This window comes from Schistocerca piceifrons, chromosome 4 (assembly GCF_021461385.2).
Source record: "Schistocerca piceifrons isolate TAMUIC-IGC-003096 chromosome 4, iqSchPice1.1, whole genome shotgun sequence".
NCBI lineage: Eukaryota > Metazoa > Arthropoda > Insecta > Orthoptera > Acrididae > Schistocerca > Schistocerca piceifrons.
Window position 1 is genome coordinate 634,265,681 of NC_060141.1, and position 23,220 is coordinate 634,288,900.

General features: G+C 38.3%; 1 protein-coding gene across 1 annotated transcript in view; it reads left to right on the forward strand.

Annotated features, from left to right (window-relative positions):
* LOC124796080 (breast cancer type 2 susceptibility protein-like) overlaps nucleotides 1-22,592 on the forward strand; it is a 173,362-nt gene extending 150,770 nt beyond the window's left edge. Inside the window, exons 12-14 of the mRNA XM_047260165.1 lie at nucleotides 9,471-9,729; nucleotides 10,713-10,901; nucleotides 21,334-22,592. Of these exons, the coding sequence (XP_047116121.1) occupies nucleotides 9,471-9,729; nucleotides 10,713-10,901; nucleotides 21,334-21,687 (802 nt within the window). The 3' untranslated portion in view covers nucleotides 21,688-22,592. The remainder of the gene's footprint in view (nucleotides 1-9,470; nucleotides 9,730-10,712; nucleotides 10,902-21,333) is intronic.
* Nucleotides 22,593-23,220: the final 628 nt, after the last annotated feature.

The window sequence follows — 23,220 nt, forward strand, 5'->3', positions numbered from 1 at the left end:
GAGCAGCAGCCTTAGGTTGTCTGCAGATGACGCTGACATTTGCCGCATTGTAAAGGTATCAGAAGATCAAAACAAATCTAAAATGACTTAGAAAGGATATCTGTATGCTGTGAAAACTGGCAGTTTACCATAAATAATAAAAAGTGTGGTATGACCCACATGAGCACTAAAAGGAATCCGTTAAATTTCAACTACGCTCCAAATCAGTCAAATCTAAAGGCCATAAATCCAATTAAATATCCCGGAATTACAATTACAAACAACTTAAATTGGAAATAATACATAGAAAATGTAGTGGGGAAGGCAAACCAAAGACTGAAAATTACTGGCAGAATACTTAGAAGATGCAACATATCTACTGAAGAGACTGCCTACACTACACTTGTCTGTCCTCTTTTTAAGTACTGCTGCATGGTGTGGGATCCTTGCCCGATAGGGTTAACTGAGTACATCAAGAAAGTTCAGAGAAGGGCAGCATGTTTTGTATTATCGCGAAATAGGTGAGAGCGTGTCACAGACATGATACAGGATTTGGGGTGGACATCATTAAACCAAAGGCATTTCTCATTGCGGCAGGATATTCTCACGAAATTTCAATCACCAACTTTCTCCTCCAAATGTGAAAATATTTTGTTGATGCTGACCTACATAGGAAGAAACTATCATCATAATAAAATAGGGGAAATCAGAGCTCACATGGAAAGATAAAGCAACAGGGAAAGGTAAACAGGGAGGATAGCAAGGATGCCTCCATCCTTGTTACCCTCCCTGTTTACCTTTCCCTGTTGCTTCATAACCTGGATTGTGAGTAACTGAATCCACTTTCCCTTCTTCCCTTTTTTCCTCTCTCCCCTCCCTGATGAAGGAACAAAGTTCCCAAAGCTAGGAATGTAAATTTTCTGTTCTGTTTTGTGTTATCTATCGGCTGTACTGAGCTGAGGTAAGTATTTCCATTTCTTCCAAGATGTCCATTCTGCAGCTCTTTTCCAAAGTATGTAGTACTTTTAGGTCGTTATCTATTGCAACACTGTGTACAGCTTTGTTTATATGTTTTGATATAGCTGACTTATTAGCTTTATCCAGTATGAAACAGTCAATGTGTTCTTTAAAGTGGGTTTTAAAGTTTCTTCCTGATTGGCCAATACAGTATTTGCTGCAATGACTAGTTGTAATTTTATAAATTCCTGGTTTGTTCAGTTTGTCTGTAGATTGTACGATGGCATGAACCAGTTTCTCTCTTAAACTGTCGTTGGTGGCAAAAGTGATCCTGATGTCTGTGTTTTTCAACATCTTGGCTATTTTGTCTGAGATGACTCCTAAATATGGCATCATCAAACAACAGGAAATCCAGGGTGGATTTTTAATTTTACTTTCATAATATTATTAAATATAGCATAGTTATATACTTAGATATTTGGATACTGTGCGGGGAAGCCATGTTAGTTTGCGTGCTTTTGTTTTTAGTTATGCACCTATTTCACATTCATGATAGCCATTGCTGGGTGCAATGTTTTTGTTAGTTTTTATTTCTGTCTCATAATCAGCAGAATTAAGTAGGAATTCCTGTGCTCTGTTTAAGAAGGATCTGAATGCAGCTTGTTTATGCGAGTTTGGGTGTGTGGAAGATTTATTAATGACAGTGTCTATGTTTGTTGGTTTTTCTGTGTACTTTGACGTTCAGGGTCTGTTTTGTGTTGGTTATGGTCATGTCTAAAAAAATTATTTTGTTATATTTCTGGTGTTGTGTGGTGAAATGGATGTTATTGCATAAGTTATTGAACCTGTTTTACAGAGTTTCTGTTTCTTCATTAGTTCAATTATATACAATGAATGTGTCATCCACATATCTGCAGCAGTGCGTAGTTTTCTGGGTAATTGTGTCCTTGTTCTTCTGAAGTTTATTTTTGACGTGATTAATGAAGATGTCTGCAGTGATCTCACTGAGAGGATTTCCCATTGCTAGGCTCACATCAAATTTGTACATTTGCCATTGAATGTAAAATAATTGTGTAAGAAGACAAGCTCGAGCAATTCTCTTAGTTCGACTACTTCCCCTGTGAACATAGTTTGATATTTTAATAAATTTTGCTTGATTTTATCTATGGATTCTTTGATGGGTATACTGCTGTATAAGTTTACAATGTCAGGGGAAATGAGCTTCTCATTGAATGGAATCTGAAGATATTTGAAACCTTGAATTGCTTGGTAGCTACTTTTCACTGAAAAATAGTTTTGAAATCTTTATTGACTTTGCAAAATTAATGCAGCTTTTTCGTAACTTTGTAGCATAGCTGACTCATAGCATTAACAATAGGTCTGACAGGAAGATTGTCTTTATGGATCTTTGGTTGGGCCTGTAGCTTTGGACCCATTTGGTTCATGATTGTTAGTCTCTAAGTTTCCTCCTTTGTTAATAAGAACAGAGGTGCCGACTTATAAAAGATATTGGGGGGGGGAGCCCTCATACTGGGGTCTTGTCCCAGAAAATTTTCTAAATTTTAAATGAAAAATAGTTAGTTTTAAAGGTTTTTTTTTTTAAAAAAAATAGCATTTTTATAGTCAAATGATCAACATTAGTACCCCGAAAAGTGGACTCTCGATAATATGACACTCCACAAAACTCAACAAGCCTGACACATTTTTTGGCTTTAAAAAAAGAAACAAAACATAAACACGCACAGCATTTTCTTAAAAAGCTAATTTAATGTACAGTAATAATCATTCTTATAGACTATTACATAGCAGTGAATGTATAGCCCTGAAAGACTGAAATTATATTTAAATAAATCTTAAACTATCTTTAAAAGAATAAAACATAAAATATTGCTGTCGCTCAGTAATAGCACTTTGATTAATAAGAGAATTAGCTAATTTAAGCTTACTTTGAATAAGGCTCAGGGTTCATTAAATAAAAACAATATCTCAAAGTTAATGCTTTAATACAGTTAATAAAGTTAATACAGTATGCCTAATACTTTCAGTCAAAAAGTATGTAAATGGTGGGTTTCAATTGGGTGTTACACCGTAAAAATATTCAAGTATTTGAAAATAACTAATACAGTACTATAGTAATATATTACTATTCTAGTACTAATATTTTGAAACTGAAAATTTAACATTATTATGTATTTAATTCTCTATTTCATAAAGATTTTTAATATTGCTCTAAATGTCGTTGTTAGGGCTAGAGTGTCTTTAAAAAGGTGCAAATGTCGACCACCTGACTGGATTACTGAATATGAAGTTGTTGATGACTAGTCGGATATCCAATTCATCCAAAATGTCTTGGTGGGCATGAAGAACAGCCAAGTTGTTCAATTGCTTCTGTCCCATTGTTGATCGGAGATATGACTTCAGACGTCTAAGAGTGCTAAATGACCATTCTGCTGTTGCTGTCGTGATTGATAACTACTTGGAGAAGCTTATTGCACTTCACTACTTCACACAACATTTCTCCATCTCCAGCCTCTTGTGTAATGTACTTTCTTACATCACACATGTTTTTTAAGACCAGTTGTTTTTTTATTAGTGATGTCAGCTAACATATTCAAGTGTAAGTTCAGTCTCTCAATGTCTAGGTCATTTTTGAAAAACTCATTAATTTTTCCAAATTTGTTTCACCTCTGTTTACTAAAAGCAAGCACTCTTGTTCAACTGCAATGACCTGAGTGAGTCCAATTGAAGCAAACCACTCAGTAAGGCAAGATTGCACCGTTTGACAAACTTCAATGTAAATAGCTTTGTAGTATTCCTTTCGGGTTTTGAAAGTGTGCGGTGAGCTGGCTTCGTTGTTTTTGTACTTCTTTGGTATACTTCGATTCCGAGGAAGTGAAGGATCAACAGCTTGTGAAGATTTTTCTTTTTAACACAATTCCCAAAAGTGTTCAAAACTATTATGCCTTCCATTCAATAAACAAATCAAGCCCTCATATATTTTTTTTTCCAGATCAGCAACACTTAGATGAGGGCGTTGAATTTTTTCATTGACATCCTCTACTGGGTTCATTGCATGGCAATAAAGACGTAAAAGGAAATAAGTCTTGAATTGTAATGTTGACTCAAGGTAGCCTGCACATTTGTAACCTTCCTTTGTTTTGTCCTCTGCAGAAAATGTTTAAAAAAAACTCCAGAAGTTCTTCAAAGTTTTTCAATATTCTCAAGATACCAGAAGCTCGCATAGTCCATTGAGTCGGGGAAAGGGGTCGTAGACTAGCTTGGTCGTTAGCACTCTCACAGCATATGCTTCTGAAAAGTCTCATCCTTTTGTTGGATTCCCTTATGGGGTTTATTAAGTCCTTGGCTAAAGCCATAATATCGTTCATAGACATAAGATGGTCAAGACTGTCTACATCTGCGAAGTCTGAACTGTGTGCAGTACAGTGCACATAATGTGCTTTTGGTCGTATATCCAAAACTAACTTTTTTAGTCCTTTGAACTGACCTCACATATTTGAGGCACCATTATAACCTGTCCTCTTAAGTTATCCATTGACAAATCAAGACGAGCAAAAACATCTTTTAAAATACTAAACAGAGGTTGTGATTCAGTGTTGGGGGTCTCACATAAGCCAATAAAGACTTCGTTGATGATTAAGGAATCATCGACGGTACGAATACAAAATGACACTTGTTCATGAATCGAAGAATCACTTGTTTTGTCAACCATAATAGAAAAATGTTCAGTCTTCTTGATTGAAGCCAATACCTTTCTCAACACAGACTTTACTAGTAGATCAATTATCTCGTTTTGAATATCGTCAGACATCCACTTATACTCCGAACGCCCTAACCAATCTTTAAACTCAGGTATGTCATTCTTTCGGAGTTCCAACAACTGAAAAAATTTGAGTTTACGTCTTTGTGCCCTCTAATTGTTAGTCCTTGTTGGTGTAGAAATTGCACAGTAGTAAAAATTGTCTCAAGAGCGAAATGGCCTTCTTCATATCACTATCTAACTGTTCATTCAATTGGGAGGCCACACTTCAGTTAGTGATAGAATTTAGTTTCAGAACACCTTTATGCATAAACATACTTTCATGAAGACGCAATTTTTCCAAAGCCTTTTTCCAGTTAGAAAACCCTATGGTAGTAAATGCATCTTATTTTTTTGAAGAAAATTTTAATGGATTTTTAGCATCTGTCTATTTACAAGTTTTGCAAACAACTTTTTTGGTAGATGCTTCATATTCTAGCCATGTATATTTGATCAACCAAGACTTCTGAAATGATCTTCCCTTACCGGATTGTCCAGGTTTCAGCTGTGAACGGTTCTCACCTGAAGACGACGAAGCAGTTGACGACACAATAACTGTTGGAGGTTGACGTGCAGTATCATCAACTTCCAAGTGCGCCTTTTTTGTAACAAATTTATCCATTGCAAACTTAATTCACAATACACTAAGAGACTAAAGTAAATGAATAAAATATAATCATATAAAGTAGTCCACTAAAGTCGGAACACTAAACACGTCTGTAGGATGCACTGAATGAAACTATCCACACTGAATGACTGAGACAGAAGAGTGGGATTTATATAGCTGCGGCATCGTAATGTCTCAAAGCATCAAGGCGACGCGAGGCAGAGGGTTCCAGGCAGTTCTGCTTCAGTCCTTTTGATGTCGCCATGGCTGCAGCACTGGCCTGCCGGCGTCAGATTTTACCCGAAAGTTCGTGCACCGGGACAAATTCTGAGTGTGCTCGCAGCACCATAACACTATCATAATTCACACCACTCGTTTTCAGTTAACCTGCTTAATACCGTAATAATTATTTGTTTTAACTCATTACTGAATGTATTTTAAAAGGTAACTACCGTCAAACAGGGAAAATAAAAAATTTCAACATAATTTTGTGATTTTACAAAGCATAATATAACTAAAAATTTTCTTAAATTATTGGGGGGCGGAGATCCCCCCCCCCCCCCCCCCACATACAAATTTTTGAGGCGATCAGGCCCCATGAAGTCAGCGCCTGTGAATAAGAAACATGTTTTATCAAACTGCCTCTTTATTTTACTGTTGAACTTCTATGTGGTGTCATGTGAGATTTCTCGCATATGATTATTATGAAAGAACTCGAGCGCTTTATTTACAATTCACATCTGTCCGTGATAACTACTGTAGAGTCTTTATCAGATTTCACTGCCAGTGCATTGCCCTCATTGAGTTTCATGTTGATGCGTATGTGTAACTGGTACCCTTCTTCAGCTTCTTTTATTGGATTTTTGTTTAGGTATTTTTCTATTAATTTATTAGTTTTGTGACGTATTACTGTTTGTTCATTTTTAGTTAGTTTGGGTGTATCAGCTTCCATTTTAAGTGAGCAGATGATATCTTTAATGTTATGCTGATTAAGTTCTGGTATTAAGTTATGGTTAAGCCTTTGTGTAATCAAGAAAGTGCATTGTTATTTAAGTGAATGTTTGTGACATTGACTACTCTTGTGAAAAATTTGTGAGTGCTATGGTTCTTTGTGCCGTGGATAAGGCTATCATTTGATGGTCTGAGTTAACATAGTTTCTTCAAATGTGTTGCTTTAATCTTGCTGTAATTGTCTTGTAGAGCTTAGTCTATGACATCTTGGAAGAAAGGTACTTGAAATGGGTGGGTAAGAAGTAGTAATTCTAAGTGCAATTTATGTACTAGCATATTTTAGTGATCTAGGGTCATATGGCTTCATATTAGGCAAAGTATTGCTGAAATATGCACAAAAAATGAAAAAGAAGAAAACAGACATTCAGTCGTTATTTTAGGGCTCGTTAAGGAGGCTCTTCATTGAGAGAGAGAGAGAAAGGCACACAGAGAGGTTCTTCATGGCCTCTTTCTATACCACCTCCACTATAACCCCTCCCAAAACTACATTATCTGATATTTAAATTTCAGAATAAATATTTATAATGCAGTTCACTGGTCGAAGTGAAAGCCGAGATCGGAAATGAATCGCATTATTCACAAACAAGCTCCGTGAAGCTCCGCCTGGACATCAGGAATGGGATTGCCTTGGCAAACTTTGTAAGTAGCCTTGCCTCTCAATCCTTCTTAAAAAACCTTAATCCTACTCCCAACATCACCACTGCTGAAGCCCAGGCTATCCGTGATCTGAAGGCTGACCGATCCATCGTCATTCTTCCGGCGGACAAGGGTTCCACAACTGTGGTACTTGATCGTCGGGAGTATGTGGCTGAGGGACTGCGTCAGCTTTCAGACAACACTACTTACAAAGTTTGCCAAGGCAATCCCATTCCTGATGTCCAGGCGGAGCTTCAAGGAATCCTCAGAACCTTAGGCCCCCTACAAAACCTTTCACCCGACTCCATCAATCTCCTGACCCCACCAACACCCCGCACCCCTACCTTCTACCTTCTTCCCAAAATTCACAAACCCAATCATCCCGGCCGTCCCATTGTAGCTGGTTACCAAGCCCCCACCGAACGCATCTCTGCCTACGTAGATCAACACCTTCAACCCATTACATGCAGTCTCCCATCCTTCATCAAAGACACCAACCACTTTCTCAAACGCCTGGAATCCCTACCCAGTCTGTTACCCCCGGAAACCATCCTTGTAACCATTGATGCCACTTCCTTATACACAAATATTCCGCATGTCCAGGGCCTCGCTGCGATGGAGCACTTCCTTTCACGCCGATCACCTGCCGCCCTACCTAAAACCTCTTTCCTCATTACCTTAGCCAGCTTCATCCTGACCCACAACTTCTTCACTTTTGAAGGCCAGACATACCAACAATTAAAGGGAACAGCCATGGGTACCAGGATGGCCCCCTCGTATGCCAACCTATTCATGGGTCGCTTAGAGGAAGCCTTCCTGGTTACCCAGGCCTGCCAACCCGAAGTTTGGTACAGATTTATTGATGACATTTTCGTGATCTGGACTCACAGTGAAGAAGAACTCCAGAATTTCCTCTCCAACCTCAACTCCTTTGGTTCCATCAGATTCACCTGGTCCTACTCCAAATCCCATGCCACTTTCCTTGACGTTGACCTCCACCTGTCCAATGGCCAGCTTCACACGTCCGTCCACATTAAACCCACCAACAAGCAACAGTACCTCCATTATGACAGCTGCCACCCATTCCACATCAAACGGTCCCTTCCCTACAGCCTAGGTCTTCATGGCAAACGAATCTGCTCCAGTCCGGAATCCTTGAACCATTACACCAACAACCTGAAAACAGCTTTTGCATCCCGTAACTACCCTCCCGACCTGGTACAGAAGCAAATAACCAGAGCCACATCCTCATCTCCTCAAACCCGGAACCTTCCACAGAAGAACCCCAAAAGTGCCCCACTTGTGACAGGATACTTTCCGGGACTGGATCAGATTCTGAATGTGGCTCTCCAGCAGGGATACGACTTCCTCAAATCCTGCCCTGAAATGAGATCCATCCTTCATGAAATCCTCCCCACTCCACCAAGAGTGTCTTTCCGCCGTCCACCTAACCTTCGCAACCTCTTAGTTCATCCCTATGAAATCCCCAAACCACCTTCCCTACCCTCTGGCTCCTACCCCTGTAACCGCCCCCGGTGTAAAACCTGTCCCATGCACCCTCCCACCACCACCTATTCCAGTCCTGTAACCCGGAAGGTGTACACGATCAAAGGCAGAGCCACGTGTGAAAGCACCCACGTGATTTACCAACTGACCTGCCTACACTGTGAAGCGTTCTATGTGGGAATGACCAGCAACAAACTGTCCATTCGCATGAATGGACACAGGCAGACAGTGTTTGTTGGTAATGAGGATCACCCTGTGGCTAAACATGCCTTGGTGCACGGCCAGCACATCTTGGCACAGTGTTACACCGTCCGGGTTATCTGGATACTTCCCACTAACACCAACCTGTCAGAACTCCGGAGATGGGAACTTGCCCTTCAGCATATCCTTTCTTCTCGCTATCCGCCAGGCCTCAATCTCCGCTAATTTCTAATTTCAATTTGCCGCCGCTCATACCTCACCTGTCTTTCAACTTCATCTTTACCTCTGTACATCCGCCCTGACTGACATCTCTGCCCAAACTCTTTGCCTTTACAAATGTCTGCTTGTGTCTGTGTATGTGTGGATGGATATGTGTGTGTGTGCGAGTGTATACCTGTCCTTTTTTCCCCCTAAGGTAAGTCTTTCCGCTCCCGGGATTGGAATGACTCCTTACCCTCTCCCTTAAAACCCATATCCTTTTGTCTTTCCTTCTCCTTCCCTCTTTCCTGACGAGGCAACCATTGGTTGCGAAAGCTAGAATTTTGTGTGTATGTTTGTGTTTGTTTGTGTGTCTATCGACCTGCCAGCGCTTTTGTTTGGTAAGTTTCATCATCTTTCTTTTTAGATATATTTTTCCCACGTGGAATGTTTCCCTCTATTATATATATATATATATATATATATATATATATATATATATATATATAAGTCAGTTTACCAATCAAATGTAGCAAGTCTTGAGTCTTGCTGTTGCAGGAATGGAGACTTGCAACTTTCTGCGTGCCGCCAGTCTCGTTATCAGCCTCAACCTAGTCACCTTCCAGAACATTTCCCAGCCAGATATGCAACACCATTGTCTCAGGTGTCAAGTGGCAACCTTCATGCGCCCTTTGGGGAAATGGACTGTGTTGGAGTTGTTGTACATGTCGCTCCTCTCTCTGGAAATTACCAGACTGTCTACCTAGCTGATGCAGACATGGATATTGTGGGCATTTCTTTCTGGAATGGTCTTAAGGTATTTATTACTTGTAATTATTAGTCATGTGTTAGAAATGGCAGTTATCAGTGAAATATATTCTCTTGTTTCTAAGTTACTGTTTTGCTGTTATATTTATAACCTATACTGTTTTGTTTGGTTACCTCTGTATTACAAGTTGTGTGTGACAGATCCATATTTATGTTTGATGTAAATTGAGAAATGAGTAATGGTAACCAGTTACTGTATTGTCGCGGTGTCACGCAGTAGGCACCTAACTACGATCTGGCACATAAATGTAACTAATAATTGTACGTATAGATGTGTTTTGCATGTGCTCTGAAGAAAAATGTAGATTGAGCTACTATTTCTTGTTTCTGTGCCTGTCTGTTACTTAATGCTTTCAACACACAGTGATTGATTTACTAATTCCATTGTTTTTATTTCAGTCAATGTTTTCCTGTGTCATACTTAACTTTCGTGCACCGTTTAATGCAATTCAGAATGTTATAAACTTGATCGAATATCCATTCGTCCACCTGAAGGATAGTCAGCGTCTGCTCTCAAATACTACAATAAAATGCCAACTGTAACTTGCCTACAATTTGTAGATTCTTAGAGAACAAACTCTTTTTGCATAACTCCAATTCAAATGTTGAGATTTAGAGCAGATCATCACTACAGTAACAACCACACCAAATTTGTTGGAATTCATGTATGGCTAAATTTTGGCCACTTACAGATATACAGCTTATTAATTTCCCTCAGTAAATTATAAAAGACTCTTTCATCCACTGTTATCTAACACTTTATGTGGCAACATGAATTTCTTTAAGTGATAATGATTGTCTTTTTCTAAAGTTTTTTTTTATTTATTAATTATTTTCAGTGTGCCATAATTCTCGTTTTCAAATGGATCACTGGCTGCAAATTTCATCATAGAATAAAATTATTGTGTAGCTATTGTTAATGCTTCTGCAGGGACATTTTCTTTGCAGTGATGTGTGGTTTTATTCTTGCAGGGTTCAGGTTGGGAGGATATACTTCAGCAGAAGGCTTTAGTGGCTTGTAGTAATTTACAAAGTCGTGTGGGTGCTGCTGTTCACTGGATACCCACAACATATGCCACAGAATTTTCAATTTTCTCGCAACATCCTCGCCAAAAGCACCTCGTTGAAGCTCTTGACTCACTGAGAAGGAATCTTAATATGGTATGAATAGTTCTTATTTAATTGCAAAAATGTATTAAGTTCATATCACCCTCTGGAAGCTTGTTTCCTACACTCCCCCCTTTCCGTCCATCTCATCCTGCTCCTCTATCTGACAATCTCTCTCTGCCCATCTCATCCTCTTCATTTCTCTGTCAACCTCCTCCTCCCTCTCTCTGTCAACCTCCTCCTCCCCACCTTTTTTCACTGTCATAGAGTTATCACCCTCACTTCAATAGCAGGCTGATAGTTTTTACTTCCACAGTATTTCTTTTCAGATAGTGAGTAATATGTGTAACAAGTTTGGTTGAAATCAATCCAGAGGTTTACAAGGAGCTTTTTACATCTGACTTTGCCAGGGTGCACAAATGTCATATACATTTCACATGCATGCAACATATTCCCCATATATTAACATATTTCACACATTTTTGGACACATTTCATCTGTATCTCAAGTGAGTTTCACCCTTGTAATTTTGTTTTCACATATCTCTATTTTTATGACATAATATCTCTTGAAGAGTGTATCATGCAATACTTTAATTTTGGAGGGACATCCACTAGTATATTTGGTTACTGTTTGGGAAATGTGTTGCAAATAAAGTTAGCAGCAAAGACATAATAAATTAAAGCACCATGCGTGATGTGGCAGTTTTTCACACATCTTAGTATTTATGACATCATATCTCCCGAACTGTGTGTCATACGGATTTTGCTGATACATTCAGTGATATACGTGAATAGTGTCTGCAAAATGTGTTGTGAATACAGTTATTAGTAAGGAATAACAAATTAAAATGCTATGCCTGATGTGTTAGTTGTACTGCATGGACAGTGAAAATTTAGTACATGATTAACTTATTTTCCTTTCAGCGAGAAAAATTTCATAATGGTTTGAAATTATGTGTAATGTTTCTTGAGTGTGTCTAAGTACTCTGACACTCAAATATTGGATGAAACATCATGAGCCACGCTTCTTTTTCACCTCCACCCCTGCCCCTTTGATAGGTATGTGGTTCTTACACCCAGTGATTCTTTCCATACAGTAAGTGATGTATGTACCAAGATTGGTTGAAATCAGTCCAGCCATTTAGGTGGAGATGTAAAATGTACATACACAAATTTTTCTGATACTAGCAGATTACCCAGCATTGCCCAGGTATAGGAGGTGTGATCAAAAAGTAATGAGAAATTTTTAATTTTGTGGACCTTATACATCCAATTCTCAAAAACTTTTTTTTATTTGGTTGGTACACATGTTCCCGATATATTTCTTCATTTTCAGATGTTTTGAATATTTAGTTTATTGTTGGCAGTCGAAAAGATTATACATGTTTTTGAGTGCTTGGCCAATCGTACTTTTGGAAACAATGGATTTGCATTAAATTTTGCTTGAAAAATGGATTAAAGCACAGCACCAAATTCGAAATGTTGACTGCGTGGCATATTCTTTGGGTCATGCCAAGCAATGTTGTTAGGTCAGGGATTTCTGAATGAAATCTTCATCGATCCAGAACTTCTAAAGAAAGTTGTAATAGGTGACGAAACATGGACATACACGTATGACGTCAAAACCAAAACCCAATCGTCCCAATGGAAACTGCATGAAGAAACAAGACAAAAAAAATATTTCGACAAGTTTGATCACATCTGAAGGTTCTTCTCTCTGTTTTCTTAGATTACAATGAGATAGTACATCAAGATTTTCTGCCTTGTGGTTGTAAGGTCAATAAGGAACACTACCTGGAAGTTATGTGCCATTTGTGTGAAGCAACCTGAAGAAAACAACCAGAACTGTGGAAAAACCACTCGTGGCAATTACATCATGATAATGCTCCCACTCACACCTCAATGATTTTTTGGCAAAAAACAAAACCGTTATGTTGCCTCAGCCACCATATTTGCCTGATGTGGTCCCCTGCAACTTCTATCTATTTCCGAGGCTGAAGGGAACCATGAAAGGACGTTGTATTGCCACCATAGATGAAATAAAAACAGAATCACTGAAGGAGCTGACCACTATAATGGAAATTAAGTTCGAGAAGTGCTTTCAAGATTAGAAAAAGTGCTGGCACAAGTGTATTGCATCTGGGTGGGATTACTTTGAAGGGGACAAAGTTGTTGTTGATGAATAAGCAAAGATCATGTGTGAAAAACATAAATTATCATTACTTTGTGATCACACCTCGTATATTTATGACAATCTTCTATTAGTCTCTCTCTTCCTTCACCTCTCTCTGCCCCCCCCCCCCCTCCCCTTCTGTCCATCTCCTCCACACTGTCTCTATGTCCATCTTCTCCTCCCCCTCCCTCTCTCCATCTCCTCTTCCCCCTGTCTCTTTGCCCATCTCTTCCTCCTCCCACTCTCTGTCTATTTTCTTCTCTTTCCTTTCTCTGTCCACCTCCTACTCTCCACTCCCTCTGTCCAATTCCCCCTCCCCTCTCTCTGTCCATCCTCTCCTTCCCGCTATCGGTGTCCATGTCCTCCTTGCCCCTCGCTGTTTATCCATCTCCTCCTTCCCCTTTCTCTCTCCTCTTTATACCGCTCATTCCAACAGGAGGCTGGTGCTTCTGACTTCCACAGTATTTCTTTCTGGATCATAACTAATGTGTGTACCATATTTGTTTCAAATCATTCCAGGGGCTTAGAATGAATTTTTTTACTGATGAAATCGCCCATGCGCACACACACGACAAATATGTTTCACATATTTTACTTTATGAAAAGGATGTATTGCTACTCACCATATAGTGGAAACATTGAGTTGCAGACAGGCACAACAAAAAGACTGCTCAACAAGTAAGGTTTCAGCCAGAAAGCCTTCTTCTGGAATAGACAAAACAAACACACACACACATTCACACAAATGTAGCTCTCTCTTACATGGCAACTGCACGTGATGGGTGAAGCAGTCTGGGTGATGGGAGTAAGGAGGAGGCTGGGGGGGGGGGGGGGGGGGGGAGATGGGCAGCTAAGTGTAGTCAGGAGATTAGATAGAGGGTGCAGGGGTGTTGGTGGGGGGTGGGGGACAGGAGTGGAAAAGGAGAAAAAAGACTGTGGGTGCATTGGTGGATTAGAAGGCTATGTAGTGTTGGAATGGGAACAGGAAAGGGAAAAATTGGGTAAAGGACAGTGATTAACAAAGGTTGAGACCAAGAAGATTACAGGGATGTAGCATACATTGCAGGGAGAGTTCCAACTTGCACAATTCATAAAAACTGGTGTTGGTAGGAAGGATCCTGATGACACAGGCTGTGAAGTAATCACTGAAATGAAGAATGTTGTGCTGGGCAGCGTCCTCAGCAGCTGAGTGGTCCAGCTGTTTCTTGCTCTCAGTTTGTCGATGGCCATTCGTGAGGCAGTTGGTTGTCATGCCTACATAGAATGCAGCACCGTTGTTGTAGCTTAGTTTGTAGACCACATGACTGGTTTCACACATAGTCTTCGATGGGATAGCTGTTGTTTGTTACCAGATTGGAACAGGTGGTGGTGAGAAGATGTATGGACAGGTCTTGCATTTAGGTCTACTACAAAGATAGTCCTACAGCAAGAATCACCTGGCAGAAGGACTCTGTCAGCTGTCAGATTCACCCACCTACAAACCCTGTCACAGTGACCCTATCCCAGAAATACTGCAGGGTGTCCAGTTTCTTGTCAGATCCTAGGATTTACTAATGTAAACTTTGGCAGAAACCATTCCATTTATACACTTCTTTCAGCTGATAAGTGATAAAATTTTCAAAGCTGGTGCCCCACCCATTTTCTCCACACTGCTGGAAAATACAGTACTGATAAACTGGAAGTGGATGTAGAAAGTTTGATACTGAAAATATGCAGTCACTTCAGTAGATCTGTGAAACAAAGAGCGAACTTGCAACTCAAATTTAAAATGAATGTGGTGCAATGGGAAGAAACAGTGAAACATGTTGCCATGAGATTTTTATCTCTTGGTCCTTCTGCCGAAAGAGTATTAAAAATATGATCTGCACTAAAATCTCATTTTCTGGAATTCCACAGTGAATGTCCTCATCTGTTAGAAAATATAATCATATGTGAAGAAGAAGAGAAAAACCTTTAGTGTATTTGTTGTTTTTGCATAATGTTTTCTATAAAAACAACACTGAAGAAGATTAATCAGAGTCTTTGTCAGTTGTTGAGATGCATGCTGAAATACATGGGATTCACAAGGAGATTGGGCAAAGAATACAAGACAACTTTTTTGAAGGTAAGACAACAGAGATAATTAATGAATTAAGCACTAATGCACAAGAAACTATTTGGAATGATTTTCTACATTTCTGCACCAATTTTGTAGGATATTTGTCACCACAATATGATTTCTCAGAAAACAACATCCTTTTCAAGATGCTGTTTTTAAACTTAAAATCACCAATTATTTACAACCATTCTCAAAAAACTGCAGAACTTTTAAGGATCAATCAACTGAACATGGACCCCTTATACGAAGAATTTCAAATAATTCAAAGAAGCCTGGACATGGCACAGTCTTTTGATGACAAAAATAAGAATTTGATTGAGAAATGCAAGAAAATCGTGGAAGGATTTTCCAAGAATGTAATCCCTAACATCTTTCACACCTTAACATTCATCTTTAGTATCCCCAGTTACAAATGCTTCATAGAAATGGGCTGATGTACAAACGAAATGTACCTCAACTTTCATAAAAAGTGAATTAATAGCCACTTTCAACTATGAAAACGACTGCATTGATTTTTTTAGATATTTAAAATCAAACAAAAGCATGTTCAAATTTACACATTCTTCATTAAAATATAATAAAGACTAATAAATCACAAAAAATAATTTTGTTTTTCGTTTGTCTCATGTAAAAAAATGAAATCCTGGTTTTTCTTGCCTAACTGAACATTTGTCCCTTACAGGGTAAAAAAAATCTGGCAGCACTATCACAGACTGTTATTACCCTCCCAGCCTTGTACAGAAACAGATCTTTAGTGCCTTATCTCTCCAGCCACCCGCCACCACCCAAAATATTACTGTTCGGCCACAGAGGAGTATTCCTCTCGTGACTCAGTGCCACCCAGGACTGGACCAACTGAATCACATTCTCTGCCAAGATTTTGATGACCTCATTGTGCCCTGAAATGAGGAATATCCTATCCACTATCTTTCCCGTCCCTCCCACAGTGTCGTTCGACCACCCACCATACCTACCCAATATCCTGGTCCATCCCTACACAACCCCTGCCACCAGCCCATTGCCTCATGGCTCATAATAGACCTAGATGCAAGACCTGTCCATACATCCTCTCACCACCACCTACTCCAATCTGGTGACAAACATCACCTAATCCATCAAAGACAGGGCTACCTTTGAAACCAGTCATGTGATCTACAAGCTAACCTGCAACCGTTATACTGCATTCTATGTGAGCATGACAACCAACAAGCTGGCTGTCCATAAGAATAGCCACTGACAAACTGTAGCCAAGAAACAGCTGGACCATCCAGTTGCAGAGCACAATGTCCAACACGATGTTCTTCATTCCAGTGATTGCTTCACGGTCTGTGCCACCAGCACCAGCTTTTCTGAATTTCGCAAGTGGGAACTCACCCTGCAATATATCCTACATTCCCATAAACCTCCTGGCCTCATCCTTTGTTAGTCATTGTCCTTCACCCACCGATCCCCTTCCCTGTTCCCATTCTGGCACTACAAAGCCTTCTATTCCACAAACGCTCCCACAGTCTTTTTACTTCCCTCTGTTTCCATTCCTACTCCCCCCCCCCCCCCCCCCCCCCCGCACCCTCCATTCCATCTAACCACATGACTCCACCTAGCTATCCTACCCTCTCTCCATCTCATCCCTGTATGTTCCCAAAAGCAGCACTTTACCGTTGCCCCCACCCATACCCTGGTATCCCTTCCGCTTGCCACCACAGCCTCCGCCTTACTCCCACCATACGGATAGCTTCTCCCATCATGTGCAGTTGCTTGCCAGAAACAGTAGTCATATGATTAGTAGTAAAGAAGTAATAAATTAAAACATCATTACTCATGTATAAGTTTCACGGTGTGAACAGTGATTCTGTAATAAGCAAGCAACTTTTTTTTCCCTTTCATCATTTTGCTGGGATTGTTAATCAGAAAAGGTGAAATTATGTGTAAAGTTTGTAGCAAGTCTACGTGCTCTCATTATCAAATACTGGATGACTAAAGATGGGTATTGACATGTCATGGGCTAAAGTGCTTTTTCAACCCCCTCTGAGAGATAGGTGGTTCTTATACCACAGCAATTCTTTCCAGACAGAAAGTGGTATGTGTACTAAGTTTGGTTGAAATCCATCCAGGGGTTTAGGAGATGTGGAACATACGTACATCCATTTTTATGGACGTATGGATTCTTCTTCAGTATGAACACTTGTCATTATTATTTTAATGAGTCTAGTCCTAACTTGAAATGGTGTTTGAAAGATTCTGATGAATAAACATGAGATTAATATTAAAAGGAAAACACTTTCCCAATATTCTATAGTATTTGCACAACATTAGGAAAGTGTTTCCTTTTGAATATTATTGTCATGTAGTGCCAAGCACGAACAGAGAATTCAGTTAATACTGAACATGAGATTATTTACAGAAGATGGAGTAAATTTTAGGATGACACCTCTAACAATAGTGTCTGATATCATGTGTTGCATTGGGAAATGGTGCCTTCTAGTACACTGCAGTTGGCACACTTGATAACTGCCTTGTCATTGCATGACACATTTGCGCATGATATAAATTTCAAAATTCAGAAAAACTACTTCCAGCAGATTATATCTGTAGCTGCATCTAGCTACATATAGAAGTGGGAGCGGAATCAGGAATGGTTCCTGTTCTGATATATGATAGCCTAGGGGAACAGCAAACAGGTGGGCAAATGTACCTAATTTAGTTGTGCAGCCATTTTGAATTTAGAGATGATACTCATATTGTAGTGTACATAAAAAAAATCCATTGACTCCGCAGAAAAAATCCATTATAAGTTGTCACTTGCATTTGACTTCAAAGTTCTTGTTGAAATTATTAAGTTCACAATACTAAGCTCTAGCAGACAAGTACACCTCTGTCAGGCTGCACGTATAAGGATAAAAATGAGATACTTGATACCTGCTCGAACATTTGTTCTGAAACTTAGGTGATATGAAAACAATCACTGCAAGCAGATCTCTTTCATCTGGTCATGACTTGACACTCCACCACCATTTGCATTGGGTGCAAGAAGAACTCCATTGAGTGAAGTGGAAAGAAAGGAAACCATTGATACCCAGAAGCTTTTCTTAAAAGAAGAAGAAGAAAAAGGAGTAGTTTGTCTGATTGTGGCTATTGTAAGGACTTGGGGCACAGAGACCAGTTAGTAAAGGGGCATTACCTCTGCCCATCATATCTGAACACAAATAAATACAGTCAAACACCTATAATGGTGTAATTAGTGTGATAGATCATTTGCACTTTTTTCACTCTAAGGCACATTTTAAAACATACACTGGCCATCCTTAAAGCAACTATTGTACTACTTGTAACATTATTTGGCATATTCAGATCAAAAAGCATACACTCAACTATTAGCTTAATACCTCTGAAGTGTTCCACGTTCATAGACCTTCACACACATTATACGTGTAAGGTGCCATTCCATCATGTGTCTTTGGTTTACCCTGCGGCTTCACTGAATTTTGTGTCTTCGTCTGCTTGGAGCATTAGTGTTCTAATGTGTAAAAATAATCACTCAGTGTACAGGGAGGTGTGCCGCAGATAAGGACATATACAACAACTGGAGTATGCCTCCACTGTTGAATAAACAGTTATCTTTACTTATTCCATTATTTGTTGTCCACATAGAATTTTCCAGTGTTATATTAAGTATAAATATTTCCAGTATCAGGATACTTTTAAAATTTACCTATTTTTCTTAGTCGGTATTTACTTACTTTAGTGTGATGTGCAAACTAAACATTTCTGTTAATGTAAAAGAAACCTGCTAACTCAAATCATCATGTTTGATATTGTTTTGGTTTATCTGAGTCATTAGCTCAATTATTTCTCTAGCAAATATTGTTATATATGTACCAAGAAAAGTAAAGGACAGGAAATAATAACTAGGGAAACACTTGAAAATGACATTTCAATACTATGACAATTTGTCACATATGGCTATCACCAGCTGTGGTTAGATCATAAGACAGACATTGTAGTCATTTCCAGCCATTGAAGAAACATTGTAATTTCCCATTGAAACGGAGTGCGACTATGCCGAAATTTTTTTTAAGTATTGTCCGAATAAGAAGTATTTGAGCGGTCACCAGCATCTCCAGTACAACTGAAATTTCATTCTTTCCAAAATGACCCTTTACTGTTAGTGGCACAAGCTCTGTTGTTCACCAAAGGTATGCCCATTTTTAATCGTATGATATTCTAAGGACTGTATATATTAAAAAAATTGTTCAAATTATCATCACACTTGTTTATTAGTATTTAAGGGGATTGAGGAATGGAGTGTTTCTTTAATCTGTCACTTGTAGTTTTGAACATGGGCTTTACAGTTATAGAGATATATTCACTGCTGAATGTACATTGCTGGAAAATGAATTTGCTGACTGGGAAATTGTAGAATGTTTCACGAAAATAATTGAAATTCAGACAGCCGGTATTAAGATTTACTCAACAGATTAACTAAAGTAGACCACACAGTAAACATCTGTGACATCCAAATAGTTGGGACAGAGATGATAAGTTAATCATACTGCAATCATGGGGACAGTTAGAATATGTCAGCATTCACCACTGTCTACTTTCCTGTTGGCCCAAAGTTTGGATGGATATGTGCTGTATCTGAAATGGAGAGGAGTAGGCTGCATGAAGAGCTCAATAAACTGGCTGCTCATTTAGTTGTGGTGCTAGTTTTCCAGCCTTTTAAGCATTACAAGACCTTACTCACATGCTCAGGAGTTTGGAATTGTCTCTGCAGAGAAGAGAGGAGTGGTTCTTCAGGCTTTCTCTGACAGATCTGTTCAGTATATTGCTCTCAGTTAGTCACTGGACGTGTTTTGTAAATTGCACAACATTTCTTCAAGACAACTGCGACATGTTCAGGTAGTGGCTGCTGTTTACTGAAGGCAATTAGTAATTGTAATAAGTTGTTCTTGCCAGCAGTCTCCGTCTGATCATGTTGAACAGTTGCTTCAAAGAAACTAGAGGAATAGGTATGACTGACAAGAAATGTGGGGGGGAGTGGAGAGTCATTTAGAAGCTGACTTTCTGACTTCAAAATATCTTTGTGCTTTTAATATAAATGGACTGTAGTCTTCAATTAAAAGATCAGAACAGATTAATTCATAATGTTTCTGATTGATGCTGCACAAAGAAAATATCATACTGCAAATTGACATGTTATCACAAACCATATCCCTTTTAGAAGCAGTAAAATCCCATTAATCTGAAATTTTAATCATATATTTGTATCGCAATTGGTCATACTTAACATGTGTTTTATGTTTTCTGGTAGTACCTTCATAATGCCCTGATGTTTTATACACCAGCTGTGTTATTTATGAAATAATTTCATTACGTAAGCCACCTGTAATATCTCTATTTTCATGTTTCAGTGTGTATAAGTAGCACAGTGTTAGACAATGTAAGGGTGGAGGTAATAATTCAAACCAATTTTTATCCTCCTTATAACACTTTCTTGGTAAATAACATGGAAATAAGGAAAATTATTCTAAAAGTTTTTGTCTTCAGGTAATTGAAATGTTTCCTAAGTTACAGCTGTAACAAGCCAAACTACTACTCACTTTTGGATGCCAGTGTAAACACATTTTCCATTCATACTTACTAGTCATTTAATCACAGACATAAGGGACAAAGTTTAATTAGCCGTTCAAGAGACAACTGGCAGAAATTCGAAATGTGACATGCTATTACAACTTTGAAATTGTTGTTCTACTCACTCAGCTACTAGAAGTTTGAGAGTAGTTTCATCAAGCTGAAGACGTACTTGTAACAACTGCTTTGTTGTCAATAAAAGGACATTTCAGTGAAGCTTGAATATTCTCTACATTATTGTTCATTTTACTTAATTTCCAGTAAGCTGTCTGCTTAATGGATTAAACTTTAATTACTTTACATGGATTACATTGTAATCAGTTCTATTTTGTGTTGAAAAGAAGCTTCTCTATAGTATACTGTCTTTGGCCAAAAAATGCGTAATATATTATTTACACATACTTAATACTTCTTTTTAAAAATCTCTCATGGTAACAAAATATTTCATTTAAGGATGGTAATGTGCAAAGCAGAGGAAGACTCATTAAGATGTCTTGTGACACTTTTTGTGTTATTTTAGCTTTTATTTTGTAGCAGTGTTGTTGTTAAATCAATTAATTGACAGTGCACCATCTTTTTCAGGATATTGACAATTTTTCATATACTTGTGAGGGAATTGTTTTGTCATTCCTAAATGAGAATTTTGTGACTCCAGTGAGAAATGCATCTCTTAATGTGAGACAAACAAATCCTTCAACAGCAGAATTATCACGGCTTAGTAAACCAGCTGTTACACCAGAACTGAGTGAAAAAGTTCAGCGTAAGCTGTTCAAGCTGGAACAGTATGGCGAACCTCCCAGTCTCTCACCATTGGCTCTGACCCCACGAAGTCGTGTGCTCAAAAAGAATTTCCATGTGCCTCTGAAGACTGATCAGACAGCAGAGTTATCTTGTGATGATAGTCCTCCAATGAGCCTTGACTCCGATGATACTTAAGTAGTCTTTGATTAAAAGAATTATGTGATAGTGTGTTTTTTTGTATAAGGCAGTGTTCAGTGCCATTGCAAAAGTTCATTTATTTTTCAGGGACCTCATGTTGAAAAGAACATAATTTTTGTTATAGTAGAAGATAAGATACTGTTTTAAAGAAACAAAATGTAATCTTTTATTACAGTCATATAACAAGCAAGTAAATTCTTTTTCATGCTGCTGAAATAGTGCTACCATAAAATTATGTATATTTCTATATTTCTTGGTATCCAAGAAGATGAGTATGGCAGATTGATATATTATTGTTTTATGTATAGTGTTAGAAGTTTATTTTAATAGCATCATTGATGCACAGAAAAGTACAAAAATGTATGTACCATTATTTGAGAATCACATAGAACTGAAGATGACTTCTTTATGAGGGACCATGTTGGACAAAGCTCTTCAAGCAGCTAGACATTTTTTTCTGTTCCCTTATCATATAAAAGTCTGTAGCTTTTTAAAGTTCATGGTGTGTTAACATCTGTGCGAGCTGCTGAAGTTTCAACCCAACTCTACTTAACTGTTCAAGTAAACAAACACATTTTTGTATGAAGGATTTGTTAGACGCTGCTTACGGAAACACAATGTTCCTGATATCATTATTTTTTTTCTGTAGTTGTGGATGGTGCTTCTAATTAAGTTTTATTGTCCTTTATTATAATCAGGAATGTAAAAAATCTTTGTTGTAGCTGTGAAACACTAATCCAGAGATACTATTGTGCTGTATTGAATAACATTTGTGTGATTTTTGAAACCAGAAAACTTTTAAGTAAAGTTGAAACTGATAGGTTTATTGTAACTTTTAATTATCTGTGATATCTTTGATAGTAGTGTTTTGTCTGTGTATGTGCAGCTGCACTGATTGTGATTTTAATGTACGGTTAATATGAATAAATGTATTTTATTTTTGTAAATTATGTGTGTGTAGACCTGGATTTTTTTCCTTTCTGAATGGTTAACAAATTGTAATGCTTTTTTGAGGATGAAAACTTCTCAGTTGTAAGAACAATGACCAAAACTGAAGTCAGAGGTTCATGCTGAGAAGGGGATACACAGAACATGACCAGAAGACTGGTGTTCTATATAAATTGCCTAAGAAAATTGGCTTGCAATTAGAAGAGCAAATGTTTTTATTTTTAGAGTGAATTTTTATTTTGGAGAATGAATATTTATTTATTTGTCCATAGACCATTAGTACAATAGTATCAAAAATGTCAGATCATTGCAGAAATAATATAGGGATAAAAAAAATTATCAAAATAGGACAGGATAAGCTGAAGATAGGGCAGGAATCTGAAGCGATAATTGAAAATTTGTGTCAGGGTGTCCTGTTTTACTTAAGCAGTCACCTTACCATTAGGCTGTTGAAGTACATCTCCTGACCAGATCCAAATTCTTTAAGCATTTATCAAATGAAGTTCATGTAAATTCATGTCAAGAACCAATAACATCTTGCTCTAATATTCACTTCCAGAAGTGTACTTTACACTGGATAAC